Consider the following 17,477-nt stretch of genomic DNA (forward strand, 5'->3'; position numbering starts at 1 on the left):
TTGCACATAGGCTCACCCCACCAAAACATTTGATGATTGGAGACCACTACGAGGCATCTGGGAATCGGAATTCACAATTTTAACTTATACAAAAAAGAATGTTTTAAAAACTCACGAACCTTTAGTAGTCAAATTAGACGCAGAGCAGACTGTTGAGCAGGAAGGACGGCACGCAGCGCGAATCTCTGTGTTTTAAAACTGCACCTCATACTTACATAAGGTTTGTGTTTGTACATTTTAGAATGTAATATAATACGTTTCCGCTGATTTTTTTTTAGAAAATCGTGTAAAAAAAATGTTGGCGTTTTTTTTTACCATTTTCATTACCAATGATGTAAAATACAATTGATTATTATATATTTGACAATTTTTTCAAAAAAATTTCAAAATCATTTTTTGTAAAACATTACTCGGCTTAGTTCAAATTACATATTTTCTAAAGAAAACTGAGCTTAATAAAATCTTAACGTTTAGGCCGGTTCAGGCAATGAAGATTTTGTACTATGGTGCATACGTGTTTATATTATAAGAACAATTCAATGATAACATATTTATTTCAAAATATTACAACTTTTGCCACAAAAATTATATTATTGAGCTAAAAAAATTAATACAAGTCTGTTTCGGATCTTTTTTGCACCAACTTACTCATTTATCTCTATCTTGCGCATAGACTGGTGGTCGGAAGCAGAAAGATTATTTTTTCATGATAAAAATTGAGACATTAGAGGCAACATTTTTTTAAAATAAATTTTTATCAGAGCATCTTAAATTTTCCCGGTAAATTTTTTGATCGAAACCCAGCAAAATCTAATTATCAAAAAAAATTTTCCTTGAAGGGCTTCACAGGAACAGGAGTGGATAAATTTTTATAAATTATATTAGATAAGAAATAAAATACTATCTCAAATTAGTTAAAAAAAGTTAACACTACAGAATTATAATCAGAAACATCCACTTTGTTTTTCAGAATTTTTGCTGTGTGTGCCATCAAGTGTGTCCACTTTATTTTTTTTTATAGTTCAGCTAGGATGTCACTCCTAGAATAAATTATCAAACTAATCGCGGCTGCCAAGGTCAGGGAGCTCGGCGTCCTCGCAGACCCGCGCTTGTTAAGTACCCTGTTGGTTTTTCTTAAGGGAGCATTAAATAGTATAACATATGGGCCAGCTTTTATTGATTTTCATCATAGTTTTTCGCGTCAAGACCATAAGCATAGAAAAATTATTTTTGAAAGAGTAGAAACTCGACGAAATATATTTTCTGGCCTATTGTAGCACAATAATATTCTGTTCCAGCTTTAATTTCCAAATATTTACCCATTTCATAATCAGTCTTCTATTTTTAGAGCAGGAAAGTAACGGAGCAAAATAAACGACTGCGTATGCTTTAGGTCTCCCATAGACATGCGTATAATTTCGAGCATGCGTTTCACTCTTCACACTCACACCAACCTTGACTGCGCGATAACTTGAGCTCGAAACTGACACACTGGAATAATAGATATTAAGCGGGGACTATTTTATGGCTCGTATCATACGTAGCGCAGGCAGCATAATGCTCCTCTTTTGACGGCAGGCAGAGGAAAAAATAAAAGGCAGCTGCCACAGAACACGCCGCGTCCTCTCTCCCAAATGCAAGGCAAATAAATATTTAGCGCATAGTGTTTTTTGCTTCTTTGAATTTGTTTAAGTTTCTTTATTATATACAATGAAATGTGCAATTTTTGTATTTTACAGCAGAAAATTCAGAAATTAGTCTTAATTTGTTAGTTCAACTTCAGAAACGATGCGTCGAAATTAATCACAATCAGTCACGATGTATAGCATGGGTCGGCCGACTTGTAAGAATAAGCCAAATGTTGCCGTTTGTTTATACAAACCCGCTCGACTTACCACTGCTGACGAATCTTAAAAAAAGGCCAGCGCGAGAGACGCGAGATTGGCCTAGCTCGCAAAAATGTATGGATTGCGATTTTGATTTGAACCTGCTGCACGTACTTTATAAATTCCATAAATTCTAACGTCTTTATTTAATATGGAAGTATGGACCTTATTTAACGCCTGAAATCTTAAAAAGCAAAACAATCAGTTAAAAATTTATGTTTTATAGAAAGAGATATTTTTTGATAGATGGATTTAATATTAAGAATTGAAAAAAATTGTAGCGAAGCAGCTGCTACGGAAAAAAGAATCCATGAGCATAAAATGGAGTGAAGAAAATGTAACTCGAGGAGAGGTTCAAACAAGGGAGGTAATTGAGAGATGAAATTGTTATTGAAAAATAAGACTGCTCTCTGCTAGCTTCGGTCATGGTCTGCGTCATCTGAAACTAAATATAAATAAAAAAAAAATTTATATACTCGAGCAAAATTTAGAAACCAATCTTTTAACAAATAATTGGAATCTTGAAATTAAATAAATTTATGTACCAACTTAATATTTCATGAGGAGACGCACCTCTCGCTGACTGATAATTTCTAGAATGAGATAGATTTAGACGGATTGATTGGGAGAGGACAGGAGATATTTATTGGTTAATTTGAATGCATATTTTTTTTTTACTCAGATCGTGGCTGAATCTAGTAGTTGCAATTTAATTTTTTTTTAATCGAACAAGATCAAAACTCATTTCATTCTAAAAATGTAAAAATGAATATTTTTATTTCCTAAAGCACTAAACTGTTTTTTTTCTTTTGAAAACATTGTCATTACCAGAAAAAAAACATTAAGTTGATATAATTTTCTTAATGAAATTTTGGAATTTTATAGTATAATTTATAATTTAATATTTACCGACACATGACGCCCAAATAATCCCATGATATATGTGCCTGGACGAAAGTAAAATAATATCAGAAACCTACTATTATGTTGCGAGTGCTGAAATTTTTATAAAAAAATTTAATGGTTTACTCAGTATTTCCAAATTTTTACATTTGTCCAATTCTTTCTGTTCTCACATACCCCGCCCCAAGTTAAAGATATCAATATGAGATTTACACCACTTGATCATCTTAGTTCCAAGGCAAGCTTCCTAAATTTTTATCAAAAAATTTTCAAAATTGCGGGTTTTATAAGACATTTTGAAAAAATAAAAAAATGCAAGTATCTCTGCTTCTAGTGGTCGTAGAACAATTTTTAGGTTAAGGTTGAGCTTGTCTCAGCAAGTTCTACAACTAATCTATTAAAAGCAAATTTGTAGGTCGAAGGTCAAGATCAATTTTTGTGAGCGTAAATTTTCAAACTCAAAATTGAATACCAGCCGACCATTTTGAATTAATTTTGAGATAGCCAAACGATTCCTCGTGAAATTTTTCGTAATATATTTCAAATTTGTGATGAGGTTATTTTTTGTTAAATTTAATCATAATAAGAATATTAAAAAACGTGGTTTTTTGCAACTCCGAAGGCAGGGTCAACATTATAATCGCCTTTACCTTCATCCCTGATGATTTTAGGTAAAACGTTATAATGACCAAAGTCGACCCCCACGTCAAGATCAATCGAATGATGTATATGTCAATGACCTTTGAAGACCTTCATGTCAAAAGTCACCCAGGTTGGTGACCTGAGGTCACCTAACCTAGATGTATGATATGTTTTTGAAAAGGTCTTGTTGAGAAGATAATTTTGGTTGCCATGTTTTGGTCTGTACCTCGACAAAAAACCAAATTATTGTACTTTTGTTTAATTAAATGCACTGCACTTTTATGAGCAGTGAATTTAAAAAGTACAATTATGCGGCTTGCAGTCGATGAACAGACCAAAAATTATGACCAAAATTATCTTCTCAACAAGACCTCTTCAAAAGCTCATGCTACTTGGTGGGGTTGCTGGAGATTGTGTTTTTGTTACAACGATAATTTATTTTATAAAAACATTGAAATAAAAAAAATGAAATAGAATATTTATATAGCCAGCGACTTTTAATGGCAACTTGAATTCTAAAAAGGAAAGAAGAAAAGTTTAATAAATGCGTATTCCACTTGCTCCATTTGTCATTGCTCCAGTGTGGGACATTTGTCCGTTTGACATCTGAAATATAGCGGCAAGGCGCATGCGCCGCGTGATCACGTTACTGCGCTCTGATTGGCTCGCGCGCTTGGGACATTCGCCCACTTTGCGATGGGACATGTGTACTGCGGGACATTTGACTGTCCACCATTCACCAAGCAGTATATTATACGAGCTCAGCCCCTCTTACGCGATAGTTCTTTTTTCTCTCCATGCTCGTCGGCTGCATGGAGAGTGTCGAGCAGGTTTGCATAAGCAAATATTCGGCAACTTTCAGCGGCTTTATCAGCTGAGCGATGATAGTTTGAAGAGAATAATTATCTGCGACGAACTGTTCCTGAAGGTTGAACCTTCCACCGTTTTTCAATATGGATTAATTTCTGTATATCAGCTAAAATCCATTGCAAAGAGAATATTTTAAATTTACTAAACGAACCGTTCATGAATTGAATGATTTAAGATGAATTGGACAGATTTTTTTTTTTTACGAGCACCACTCTGATTTTTAGATATGTTGTTAGCGTTGATGAGAAACTACTTTGACAAAGTTTTATTTTCTTTTTGAAATATTCCGTTTTTGAAAAATTCAAAAATGCTAATGTTTTTGCTCGTATCAATTTTAAATTCATGGAATTTCACTTTAGTAGGTAACGTTTTGTTCTAAACAACTTTTCTGTAGACCAAAATGTCGTAGGTGAAAGGTTAAGGTCACTAAAATGCATTTTGAGTTTTTAAGGCCCATTTTCTCAAAAAAGTATATTTTTGATATTTTTTGTGTAAATGCCAAAATGTAGGCCGTTTAATTCTACAACTGGTCAGTAAAATTCGCGATGGCGTTATTTTTAGTTTTCGCGATATTTACACTAAATTTAAAATTAAAAAGATGCGTTTAGCCGAAATGCCGTATTTTGATATTTTTCTGTTTTTCTATTTCTAAGAGGACTAGGGCAATGCGGTTTTCACTGTTTTTCAATTGTGAACAACTTTTCTGTTGGCTAAAAATACCTTATATTAAAGTCATGGTCAGTAAATGCATTTTTATTTTTCAAGGCCATTTTTCTCATATTAGCATACCTCGGATTTTTTCCGTGGTATAGAAACAAATGTAGCCTGTTAAATTCTGCATCTGGTAAAAATTTAAAAACTTTTATATCATAAAGTGATCATGAAATAGAACACACGACCTACTTATTACATTTATATTTATAAATATTTTCAACATATATGTATCTCCTTCTTTCTACATTTTATACTTTTTTTTACGAAAGATGTAATTTTAAATAATTTTTATTTAAAATAAAAATATTCCTACTATTTTTCAGAACATAATGGGCAACACTGCAAGTGCTGAAACTGATCGAGACAATGCTAAAGATAAAGAAAATGGTAAATTTAGATTTTTTGCCATGTAAAATGTTATGTATCAGAATTTTTGGAAATTAATTTGTCTGTTTTAGGAGAACTTATCAATTTTTTGTTAATTTTGCTTGTGAAAAATTTTAGAGCAGCGCCTCTTGACAACAAGGGATTCAACAGGTCCAACAGATAATGAGAGTGAATCCACTGAATCTCTTGAGCTGACCGATGAAGGTTAGAGTTAACCAATATTTATGTGGTCTATTGATGGATGAAAAAATAAATTAAATTATTCTAGACATTCAAAACCACGCTCGCTACCTATGCGCCAGCATCCACCACTGCTACAAGGTGCGCCAGTATGTGCAGCTCATTCTTAAATATGAAACTGACGACTTGAAAAATTTAATGGACATGAAAGACGTGGACGCTGTCCGAAAGTTCTACCTTGTTGACAAACGGAGCCAGTACAGGAAGGAATTAAAAGAAAAATCACACCTGTTTTACAATCACTGGCATTTGTTGAAGCCATTCAAAAGTCTGAAGGCGTATAAAGAATCTGATCTGAGCAACGATCAGAAAAAAATACTTGACGAATTGCTGACTTACCAGGGCGAGTATTCAAACTTTGAGCAATCAGTCGCCTTCGTAATTAATTTTGATGCGTGCAATGAAAAGGAACCAAATGAGAAGCGACACAAACTGTTCAGAGAGTTGCTGGTGCAGCGGTTGGTGGCCAAGGACATCAGGAGGATAAGGATTTTGCTGGATCTTGACTACGATGACAAGTACATAAGTTTCACAGATATATTCGAAGCCATGCAGAAACGGAAGTCGGAAATTTCCGACACAAAAACTAAAGTGGACAGGCTATTCAAATCTTATTCCGCAAACTTGACCACTGAGAAGAAGTTTGACTGTTACGTTTTCAGTATCATGGAAAGAGCGAAGAAACTTTATTTGATCAAGGATGTTCCCCTCCCTATCGAGACTTATTGTCAGCAGAAGCAGAAATCTCGGGTCGCTGATATCCTCACCTGCCTGGTGACCTACGACAATGAAGAGACCAGCCCTTTAGCACTCTTATGCGAATTTGCCACCTTAACAATGTTTCATGCTCTCTTTCCACAACAAAATAACAAGAGCGTGGACCTGGCTCAACGTTTGGCATTGCACCTAGATGAGAAAGTTTGGACCACCTCTGTAAATTCTGCTGAAGATAGGTTGGGCCGGTCGGGGCTTCGTTTAGTTCACTATGCAGCCATGAACCCAACCAGTGACATTTTGGCGTTCCTGTTAAAGAACAAATTTATCAATATCTCGGACCTGTCTCTGCAGGAGAAAAAGGGAGGAAACATTCCATTGCATTTTGCAGCCCTCTACGGATCCACAAAGTGTGTGGACTATATTTTAAAAAAAGTTAGTCATGAAGATATAAAAACGCTGAACAATGCCGGAGAGTCGCCCCTACATTGGGCTGCAAGTGGAGGGGACTTGAGCACATTCAGCCACATTTACCGCATGCATCCTGATGAGGAAGAGTGTCTTAGGCAGGAAGGAAAGTTCGGACCACCCCTTCTCTATGCTGCCAAGAACAACAGGTAGATTTAAAATTTTTGTTTGCAATCTAAAACCATGATTGTTGCAAGTTAAGTGCCACTATACGCCATACCAATTTTAAAAAGAAATATTTACAATTTAAAACTGAAAAAAGCAGGCAAGATAAAAATAAGAAATTAATTTTAAATGTAATATAATATAAATAATATATAATATTTTTCTCCAAAAGCGAAGAGGTGCGTCGCGCCTGCATAATGGTGTGTACGGCCCATCGAAAAGTCGTCTTTCCCCATTCTGAACCCATCCCAAAGGGCTCCCTATTCTTCCTAGCAGTACCCTAAATTGAGATTGAATTAAAAGAATTGCGTCGCGGTTTCCAAGGTAAAAAATCGATTTCCTTAACAATTACACCGCCACCAGTATTGAAGGCGCGACGTAAAACCTGCAGTATAGTATGCACGACGTAAAACCAGTATTGTATGCGCGACGTAACGCAATTGTTGCCAACTGAAATCGGGGATTTTGGGAACCACGTCGCGCGTAATATAACATACCCAAAAAAATTTTAATTAATTTAATTTTTCAACGATCTTGTATTAAACATTATGAATATTTATTGTTCTCGTTCGGTATATATTATATGGAAGAATTAAAAAGTATTTATTTTTTCTTAACAGATATGAAATCATGGGCATCATCTTGGACAAGCAGGCCAGAGCAGATGCTACTGTGAGTGACGATGATTGTGACACGGCGCTGCATTATATAAGCAAAGAGGCCAGCACCCGATGGTTGGCTAAGATTCTTAAGGCCAACGCCCTACTGGGCGTCAAGAATGAAGTGGGCAATGCACCCATTGACTGGATTTCGCACCAGAGACTCGAGCAATTGCTGGACAAGCACACTCAACTTGTCAAATTGAAACGTACCAAAGGGGACACTTCTAGGAAGGACCACACTGAGGTAATCTTCACCAACTTATTTGGTCACCACGCCAGTGGTAGTGACATGCAGAACATCAGAGCTATCGCTCAGACTCCTAACGTGGAGACTCTTGCCCTCCACCCCCTCTGCCAGGCTATCGTCTCTGTCAAGTGGCAGAAAATCAAGAAGTTCTTTCTGCTGAAACTGCTGTTCTTCTTGCCATTTGTGCTTTCCCTCTCTGCCCACCCAATCTTGATGATGCAGCATGACCTTCGCATGATGGGTAATTCAACTCTGGACACTCCCTATGACAGCTTGATGGACCTTTCCCTGAGAGGAATTCACGTCTTCTTAGCCATTCAGGTCTTCTTTGGCCTCTTGTCTGTCTTTGTCTTGGTACCATCCTTTTTCAAAAAGTCCTCCACTTACGTCAATGCCAAGATAAACCCTCGCAGAATCAAACGTCTCCTTGAGTACTACTGGGAAGAGGTTCTCTGGTCCGACTGGTACGAGTACATCCTGTGGGTGATTGCCTTTCTGTACCTGGTGGATGCCATCAACCCTATTTTGGTGGTCATCGCCTCATGGTTTTCTCTCTTTTACGTATGCTCGAACCACCCCTCCATCCTCCCCTTTCGCTACATGCTTGTCAAGATTCTTCTGCGATATATCAAGTTCCTCATCTTTGCAATTGGACTAATTGGTGGCTTTGCCCTGGGCTTCTTCCTTGTGGCAAACAAGTGCAAGTTAGAGTCTGGATCAGCCGACGGCTGCGCCACAGGGTTTGAGACCATCTACACTACCATGCTGAAGGTGCCTTCGATGATGATGGGTGAAATCTCCTTCGACACCTTCAGCTTTGAGGCCAGTCCTCACCTGCAGTTCCTCTTTGGTGCTTTCATATTTCTCATGACCTGCTGCATTTTCAATATGATGAACGGTTTGGCCATCAACATCACCACAGAGTTGGAGAAGAAGGCCCACATCTTTAGCACTATAGCTCAGTGCGAAATGATTTTCGAGTTTGAAATTTTGCTGACAGAAATCCACGCCTGGCTGAAATGGCTCGGCCTACCGGGAGAAATGAGGACCCTGAATTCTCTTTGGGTGGAGCGCATCAAAGTGAAACCTTCTACTGGAGAGTGCGTCAACCTGGAGGAATATGACAAGGAAATTCACTCGAAGATAAACCAAGAGAACTACTGGGAGACAAACGACAAGAGGAAGGTTGCGTGGGTTTGGGTCAACAGGGGCTACACCCTGAACAGCAAAATCATTCGGGCGGGTCTTGAAAGGTGCAAGGGCAACATTTACAAAGACCCGGCAGACGTGGAGGTAAACTTTAACTTTAGAGAAGAAGAAAAAGAGGACGGAGGGAAAAATGATGATGATATTATTAGACGCGTTGAGGAGTTAGAAGGTCCAACTGGTCTAAATATTCCTGATAAACCTCATGTTCCACAGTCTTTACCAGGTCATGATCTGGCACAGGCGCCACATGAAACTGACGATTCCCTGAAATCAATTATTTGTGTGCCTAAAGATTCTTAAGATCTAATGGTTAACTATTTTTTCAAAATTTTCAACTTCATTTACAAACAATTAACAAAAATCTTGAAAAACCATAAGGTAAACTTTGAATATTATTTATTCAAGATACTTTATAAGATGTTGATTTTTCATGCTATTAAAAGATTTCCATTCATTTTACGCTGTAAAAGTACAGTGCAACCTTCATATTAGATGAAACAATATATTTACTTTTACAAACCTGGCAGAAAAATGTTTTTAGAATTAGAATTAATATAAATGCATCATTTAGCACAAATGCATATAAAAATAAGCCTTAAGAATAACACGTTAACGCCTCTTCGTAATGTTCGTAAGAATCCAATTGGATTTTGGTAATTTCATAAACATAAATTTTAAAATAAGAGTACATAATACTGAATTTATACAAATATATACGTACAGTATCATTCTCAGATAATTGTTAGTGAGCGTGTGATTTGTCTGTTCTAGAGTGTAGTTTCTTTGTTTGGGTTGTAAAGTGTAAAGCAGTTTCAGGGTTAAATTTGTAAGAGATTTACGTGGATTTTACTGAAACTGTGCGTCTGTGCGAGAAAAACTTGCTTTAAAGAGTGGAATACAAACCAATATTTTGACTTATAATTGAGATATTAATTTTTAAAATGGATCAAAAATTAATATTTTTGAGTAAAAAAAAAAAATTGAGGGCGATCCAAAAGAATAACCAGGCCCAGGCTAACTTGACGTAGCCCCGGGCTAACTAAGCCCACCAGCAAAATTGAATGGCAGGCTAAATTAGCCCAGGCCAGGTTCATTTAGCCAGGGCCAAGTTTGCCTTTTGGATCGCCCTTATTAATTTTTGAGCCATTTTAAAAATTAATAACTCAATTAAACGTCAAAATCTTGGTTTGTTTTCCATTCTTTACAGCCAAGTTTTTCTCGCACAGTTTCCGTAAATTCAAGTAAATAAAAACCTCTTAAGAAAGTACAGTATTATAACATAAAATTGGGGTTTACTGTGGTGGCCGAGTCTCCTATTTGATATCAGGCGTTTTAGCAGTCATCTGCTAGTGTTTAACCCACTTAATTCTTTCTTTTTTCAAATTTAATATTTTTGTATCGACTGAGAAGAATAAATAATAATAATTTGCTGGCTGAAGATATTTTGCAGCAATTTCTCAAAAGAATCGATGTCAAAAAATTATTGTAATTATTATTGTTTGTATTTTATCTTAATTGTGCACCTACGATTTTTAATAAATATTTTATTTCTTACCGAATTTGTAACATGTGAATTTTTAAGCCATCATGACAATGATGATTGGCGTGGTCTATTATTGCTATTATTTATAAAAAAAAGTCGACGAGTTCAACGAGACGCTGATTAAGTATGCATAATTATTTATTTATTCTCCATTCAAAATATTAAAATACACTACATCGCTTAACATCAAGTCAATATACAAAAATTAATTAAGATTTAACTGAAACTCATTCAGAAAAATAAACATATATGTGTGTTTGTATATTTCGACCGACTCAAATGCCAATTAATCGTTATAATATACATAATATAATTTATTGTGTAGCTTTAAGTCTGCTCACTTCTTCACAACTGCAGTGCATAGATTCAAAAGAATAGATGTTGTTATTGTTGACTCAATTAATCCCATCCCAGATCCCAATATTCCTTAATTCCATTCCATATATATATCATTATACCTTTTAAATAAGTGCCGAAGCAGCAGAATTGCAGATGAATAACTCGAATGACTGTCCAAGATCACAACTTCACTAGCTGCGCGTGTAGACTGGGCACGGACACCACCGCGATCACCGATTCGCCATGACCTGCGTACTGCACAATCGTAAACAACTATTTTTTTTTTTTTTTTTTTTTTATAAAAAAGCAGTACATACAAACTTCTAAAACGCCTCGCAAAACACGCAGACACGCCAGAGTCGCCAGACACGCACTGCAGAGCAGGGTCTAGCTGCAGGGCAAGCGACGTGCACCACGCATAAGCACTTCCAGCTTCCAGCAGTCGCAGCCAGCAGCACCCACGATTGTGCATAATGTTTGAACTTGTCTTCTTCCAGTTTCCGCCTCAATTCCGCCTTGTAACAATTCGCACAACTTTGATTTTCATTGGTTCATGGTGCCGCACAAACACTAGCGGAAACCTAACAAAATTAAAATTCCCTAAAATTAATAAAACATTTTGAAATCATAAATGTTGGCAACATTGGTTGTTTACAGAGCCTTCTTGTTACAGAGCAAGAAGAATAATTATTCTTGTTACAGAGTAAATCGGCTGCCAAAAAAAATTGTGTTTTTGTTTTTCACTTTTGTCCATGGACGAAACGATGGTGCTTGCGGGGACCCCACCTGCATCACGAAGCAGACGGGACCCGTGGAAACTTTCGCCCATCCCACCCTTATCGCCGCCACTGTTGCTCTTCCATCCCCATCCACCGCCTGCGTTTTCGCGACTCACCAAAAAAGTGATCGATTGGAATGACCAAGGGTTAACTTCGGTGCCAAAAAGTCTGCAGCACGTGTTGGATTCAGAAGTTCTAGAGGTGGATTTTTCTCTTTCTTTATAAAACTCAAAATTAATTCAAATTCATATGCATCTTCATATAATTATTCAAAAATAATTATATATGAATTATCAATAAATTTTTTATAGGCTCGGCGCAACAGGTTGGAATTCCTGAACGTCCGGCTGAAAACGCTGACCAACTTGGTGTGGGTCGATTTGCGGCACAACTCGTTCCAGACCGTCCCTGTCGCAATTCTGGGCCTTCCGCGGCTGCAGCACTTGGACCTGAGCCACAACAAGCTGGTGCACGCCGAGTGCACTTGTCCGGCGTGGCTTGGCTCTATCGAAACTGTCCTGCTCGACCACAATTGTCTGACCGGCCTGCCCGGCTGGTTCATCAACGCTCCAAGACTCACCCTCTTGTCCCTCAACCACAACTGCATGAACTTTGAAATTCCTTCACTCACGTAATTAATGATTATTTAATCTTTTAATTTTTTTAATAATTATTCTTGTAGGCAGCGCTTTTTTATTTTGTCCGGATACAAGTCAATTGCACCTCTGCAGAGCAACTTGAAGGCTTTGAATCTGCAGAACTGTGGACTCACTAGCCTCCCGTTGGGTTTGCGTCTCATGAAGAAAATCACACACTTAAATCTGGGCAACGAAGACACTTCCGTTTCAAAATGTAAAAACTTAAATTTGAACAATTTCGAGTGAGATTTTATGATCCAGTTAGAGAGAAATTTTGCAGAATTTGTCCAAAGAGACCTACAAAAAAAATAAAACAAGGAAGAATGATCCAATTTTTATCATTTCGCTCTTTGAATATTTTTTTTTATTATTCAAATTTTCACGGAGGTTTATTGTGAAATTCTGTTCATGAAGTTTTGCATCAAACTTGTAATGAATTCTTAAAATGGTCATTATCCTCTATTCTATAGCATAAATAGTAATTAACAAGAAAAAAATTTAAATTTAATAATTTGAGATTTGAAGTGATTTCAAGTCTTTAAATTTGTTCTTCAAGAGCAAACTGAGCATAAGTTGATTGGCCTGAAAAATGTATTTAAGTGTAAGGATGAAATTACACTATTTTTGAGATCCTAAAATTGATTGACCTCCTCCTTTGACATTATTCAAACTTCAGATCAGGCCCCTTTTTTGTCCAATTTCCCTCAGACACTTTGAGTGTTATATAATTGATTATGGAAATTTTATTTCACTTTCTCGGCAGGTGGAGAAAATGTCAACAGCAGTCCTGAAATTGGCTTTGCATTGAGCAGCACCTTGGAAGTCCTCGATTTGCGAAATTTGGGTCTGTGGAAACTTCCTGACAAACTTGACCACCTGACGAGTCTTCGGATCATTATTTTGCGGGGAAATTTCTTCAGTTTCCTGCCCGAAAGCTTCACACAAATGGACGCATTGGAGTGGGTTGATCTTTCAAAATGCTGCCTCACAGATTTGCCTTTGGCAATGGGAAAGTTGTGGCGCCTACGTTGCCTCAAATTGTCCAGAAACAAGGTTTTTTTAATAGATGTAAATTATTTTATCATGTAATATATACATTTTTTACAACAGGTTTCCTTCCTCCCTGCATCAATGTCGGATTTGGAGAACTTGGAGATTTTAGATTTGTATCAAAATTGTCTTGATCACTTTCCTAGCCAACTTTTTTCTCTTCCAAAGCTTAAAAAATTGGATTGTGAAATGAATTTCTTCAGCACCACTCAGGTAATTACAGCTCGCTGGTCAAAAATTGAAATTAAATGATGGATTCAAATTATTCATAAAGAGTAGATTTTAAGTATGAAAATAATTTCTTGAAAGGTTACCAAATTCTACAGGTTAAAAATTTATTAAAATTTAAGTAACTGATGGGCCAAAAGGAAACTATTTTAATATTTCTATCTTACAATTAGAATCTGCAACTACGATAATCTTATAATAATTTTGAATCCATTGTTGTAAGTCAATTAATGCTTGAGCAATGAGAAAACTAACATTTCTAAACAATTATCTACAGGATGCCGAGTTTTCAAGTAAATATAATGAACTTCTGGAAAATTATCGAAAGTCTTGTGTTGAAAATCGTCTTGTGGGCCCGGCTGTTGATAAAAAGCCATTTGAAAAGTTTGGTATAGTTAAAAATAATTTATTATTTCGGCAATTTTTAATTTTTTTAAATTATCCAAAGGTTCTCAGTCGGATGAAAATGAATGTTATATCGGAGCTGCGTTTTCTTTTGAGAGGTACTTTTCCTTGTGTAATTATTTTATAATCTGCTTACTTTTGATCAGCGATTTTGACGACGAAAGCTACAAAGGAAGGTACGAGGTCGCTTGTGCTGATGAGATGTGGGACTCATCCAGTGACGAAAGTGATTTCAAGTTCAATCCTAAACTATGTAATTAAAGATAATTAATTTTTTTAACATTTAAATGATTAATATGATCCAAAGGCACTGCTGGAAGAATTGAAAGAACTGATGACTTGTGGGTGAATAAGGAGGAGTTTAGGACTTTGCCTAAACTAGACTTGCCCAGTGAGCCAGGTCAATTTGACGATGCAAGCTTTTCATCTGGAGAGGACGATTAAGGTCAGCATTTAATTTTTAAGAGTTTGGATGAAACATCTATTTATTTTCAAAAATAAAGAGACTGCCTGCTTTATAATTCATAGTTTCGCTTTCTTTTGAAACGGTAAATAGTCTTTTTTTCTAGTAATTGGATTATAGATCTTCTTCCCTTACCAAAATTTATCCAATTTTGAATCAAATTCACTAACTTGTTTTTAAATGTGACAAAGTTGTCAATTTCAAATCGCTAATTGAACATTATAGGCGATTTTCATTGTTTTGAAATTTTAAATCTATTTTTGTTAAAAAAAAAATTGTCACCTGATATGTAAAACGACATTGAAAACCTGACTTGGTTTTTGTATTGGTCTGTTACCATTTTCTTTTTTAAAGGGGCGAGCGACAATTTTTGCTGAATAAGAGATTCAGATTTGAAAAATATAATGCGGTGACCCAACGTTTTCTGGCTGTAGATCGATCCATGTATGGTCTTTCCTAAAAATTTTTTCCAAGGTTCGAATCCACCCTTTAAAAAATAACATTTTTCTATTAAATTGCTTGCTCTGCGCGTATGCAATCTGTTAGACAGATACTCATTTGTTTAAAATTTTGTTACAAATTATAAGATAATAGCAAAACGAGCTAGTGAAAGGATTTGAAATGATCAGTCTCACTGCATGCTCATGCAAGCTGCTTTATATATAATATAATGAATGAATGGCTCCACATCAAACGTTATAAATTGAAGCTGGAAAACAAAATAATCGCGGCAACATGATATTCATTGAAAACTATTTATGGTGATGGTCATTAATTCAATAAAGTAAAATGCTCTATTGAATTTTGCTTAAGTGGCAGTGAAAAGCGCCAATCTCGTAATCAGACCGTGTGCGCGGGAATTACATGAAATATATAATTCAGCTCGACGCAGGCTGCAGGTCCAGGCACTGCAAGTTAATACAAGGAAAAAGAAGAGATGAAATGCACGCATAGCATCTCATCAAGTTCCATTTCACACCGAGCAGTCCTCCACTCAACACGCACCTAGGTCAACGCTAGCTCATTTCTTTGCAAAAGGAAGGCTCTTCAGGTAGATTTTAACATTGTTGTTTTCATTTTACTTTTTAAATTAAATTATTCCTTTCAAATTCTATGACTGAATCTTTTTTATTATCAACTAGATTAAGCGATAATCGCCTTTGCGTGGAATTACATTCTGAGGTCTATATATACGGGCAGATTCAATTAATTTATCCTTTTGTGGTCAAGTTTTGAGCTGGAACAAATTTCATGAAAGTTTTTTTTTAATACTCTAAGCTTAAAATTCAATTTTCCCCCATTGCTTTTGTGCCCGAATCTCAATTTTTGTAATCAACTTTAAACTTTCATATACTCAAGTTGAAAGCAAAAGTGTTTGCAAATAAAACATTCTCGCTGAGCTGGAGTCTTAAAAGGAAAAATGAATTAATTGGTGTGATTTTAAAGATGTTTGTTTTCAAACTTAATTAGCTTTTTTAATTATCACATCAGGAAATTTCTTGACTGTCTTTTGACTCAAATATCTTGCGCCTCAGAACGTAAATCTACGTTAAGGAAATTACTCTGATTACTAATTAAAATTTTCCTCAGTTACAAAGATTTCTTTGGTTTTAAATTCCAATTTGATCTTTTATTATTAAATGTTTTTCTCTATTCTAATAATTACTTTAAATTTAAAAACAAATTAAAGTACAATTGGATATAGTTAATAAATAACTTTTTAGTTACAACATATAATTATTGTACACAAAGATATTTAAATCAATTAAAAGTGAACAATTTACTGATTTAAATGCGAATTTAAATTTTCATTCAAAATTCAAAATTTTTTATAACTAACCATTATTGTATAAATCTACAGCTTGAGCTAGACATTAAAATTTAACGAGCGTTGTGCAATTAATGATTATTTTTATGTCTCTGTTTATTAAAATATTGAAAATGATTTGTTTGTAGAACTAGAAAATGTCTACAGAAGCAGAGAATGCTTTTCTTATCTCAGCCTACGTTTGCCTAATATTGTGCGTTATTCTCTGCAACATTTGCATCAAAACGTGTTGCTGCTGCTATTTTCCAAGTGCTGACGATGACAGGGAGGACGCACCAGATGAACCAGGTCCAGTTGTTCGCCAGTTCCGCCTGCAGACAATTGTGAGTTTTCTTTTCAAAAATCACAATTTTATTATATTATAAAAATCATCCCTTGTCAAAAAAGGCCGTTTGATTTTTAGTTCAAAATTGTCCTGTAAATTTTATTTTAAATATCTGATTTGGATTTGCATCTAATTAATTGTAGCTTCATTACTTTTTTAATAATTTTGTTTCAATTATTTTGCCTCCAGAGCAGGGGATGTGCAGAACCTAGTCGGAACGACGGAGAACTCCGTATTCGCGTAGATGAATAAACTAAGCTAAAAAATAAAATAAATTGTAATTTTTGTTTCATTTACAAAAAATTATTACTAATTCAGCTTTAGTTGTTTTGTTTTAACTGACATTTTGCAAAATCGTAATAAATCATTTGTGGAATTCCATTTCGTTTCTACTTTTTAAGCTCAAAATCATACATGCTATTTTATAAAATTGAATATAATTAAATGGGTAACGCATGTTACACAATGGTTTTGTAAGCAAAATCATTTATCTGCACGATTAATATGGTGTTGAAGTGTTGTTCATTTAGTTTATCGTGAAACTACAGCGAGGCAAAGTTAATTTTTTGCTGGGATTGTTAATCTAAGGATTGCAAATAATTTATAAATCGCGCACGAACCGAGAAATTCCCATCTGTGCAGAAATGATTCTTCTCGTAGTGAACCTTTTCCTGGTTGCAATCATTCTTTACTGCGATAATTTTTGCTAAAAGACTTTAAAATTAATTCACTTGCGCGTATGCAACCTGCTCGACGGTAGAGGCTGCTTTTG

General features: G+C 35.5%; 2 protein-coding genes across 4 annotated transcripts; both read left to right on the forward strand.

Moving 5' to 3' along the window:
* Positions 1-71: 71 nt before the first annotated feature.
* On the forward strand, positions 72-10,089 carry LOC132205824 (uncharacterized). Its single transcript, XM_059635138.1, has 5 exons — positions 72-220; positions 5,339-5,402; positions 5,520-5,606; positions 5,671-6,973; positions 7,610-10,089. The coding sequence occupies exons 2-5, from the start codon at positions 5,345-5,347 to the stop codon at positions 9,405-9,407; spliced, it is 3,246 nt and encodes a 1,081-aa protein (XP_059491121.1). The 5' UTR covers positions 72-220; positions 5,339-5,344; the 3' UTR covers positions 9,408-10,089.
* A 1,544-nt stretch (positions 10,090-11,633) lies between these two features.
* Positions 11,634-17,052, forward strand: LOC132193115 (leucine-rich repeat protein SHOC-2-like). Of its 3 annotated transcripts, none has more exons than XM_059613514.1 (12): positions 11,634-11,969; positions 12,080-12,399; positions 12,451-12,620; positions 13,170-13,459; positions 13,517-13,669; positions 13,962-14,073; positions 14,133-14,187; positions 14,236-14,342; positions 14,397-14,534; positions 15,435-15,603; positions 16,509-16,703; positions 16,895-17,052. In XM_059613514.1, exons 1-9 carry the CDS (start codon positions 11,742-11,744, stop codon positions 14,531-14,533), a joined length of 1,572 nt encoding a protein of 523 aa, XP_059469497.1. In that variant the 5' UTR covers positions 11,634-11,741; the 3' UTR covers position 14,534; positions 15,435-15,603; positions 16,509-16,703; positions 16,895-17,052. The 3 variants fall into 3 exon arrangements, with proteins under 3 accessions (XP_059469497.1, XP_059469498.1, XP_059469499.1); XM_059613515.1 differs by having other exon boundaries at positions 15,445-15,603; XM_059613516.1 differs by lacking the exons at positions 15,435-15,603; positions 16,509-16,703; positions 16,895-17,052 and having other exon boundaries at positions 14,397-15,412.
* The last annotated feature ends 425 nt before the right edge of the window (positions 17,053-17,477 follow it).

The sequence above is a fragment of the Neocloeon triangulifer genome, unplaced genomic scaffold (genome assembly GCF_031216515.1).
Source record: "Neocloeon triangulifer isolate White Clay Creek 2 clone unplaced genomic scaffold, ASM3121651v1 ptg000003l, whole genome shotgun sequence".
NCBI lineage: Eukaryota > Metazoa > Arthropoda > Insecta > Ephemeroptera > Baetidae > Neocloeon > Neocloeon triangulifer.

Coding starts and splice junctions, on each gene's coding strand:
- LOC132205824 (XM_059635138.1), top strand. CDS start 5,345: ATGGGCAACACTGCAAGTGCTGAAACTGATCGAGACAATGCTAAAGAT. Junction 5,607..5,670: donor TCTTGAGCTGACCGATGAAG/GTTAGAGTTAAC, acceptor AAATTATTCTAG/ACATTCAAAACCACGCTCGC. Junction 6,974..7,609: donor TATGCTGCCAAGAACAACAG/GTAGATTTAAAA, acceptor TTTTCTTAACAG/ATATGAAATCATGGGCATCA.
- LOC132193115 (XM_059613514.1), top strand. CDS start 11,742: ATGGACGAAACGATGGTGCTTGCGGGGACCCCACCTGCATCACGAAGC. Junction 12,400..12,450: donor TTTGAAATTCCTTCACTCAC/GTAATTAATGAT, acceptor TTATTCTTGTAG/GCAGCGCTTTTTTATTTTGT. Junction 14,074..14,132: donor AAAGCCATTTGAAAAGTTTG/GTATAGTTAAAA, acceptor AATTATCCAAAG/GTTCTCAGTCGGATGAAAAT.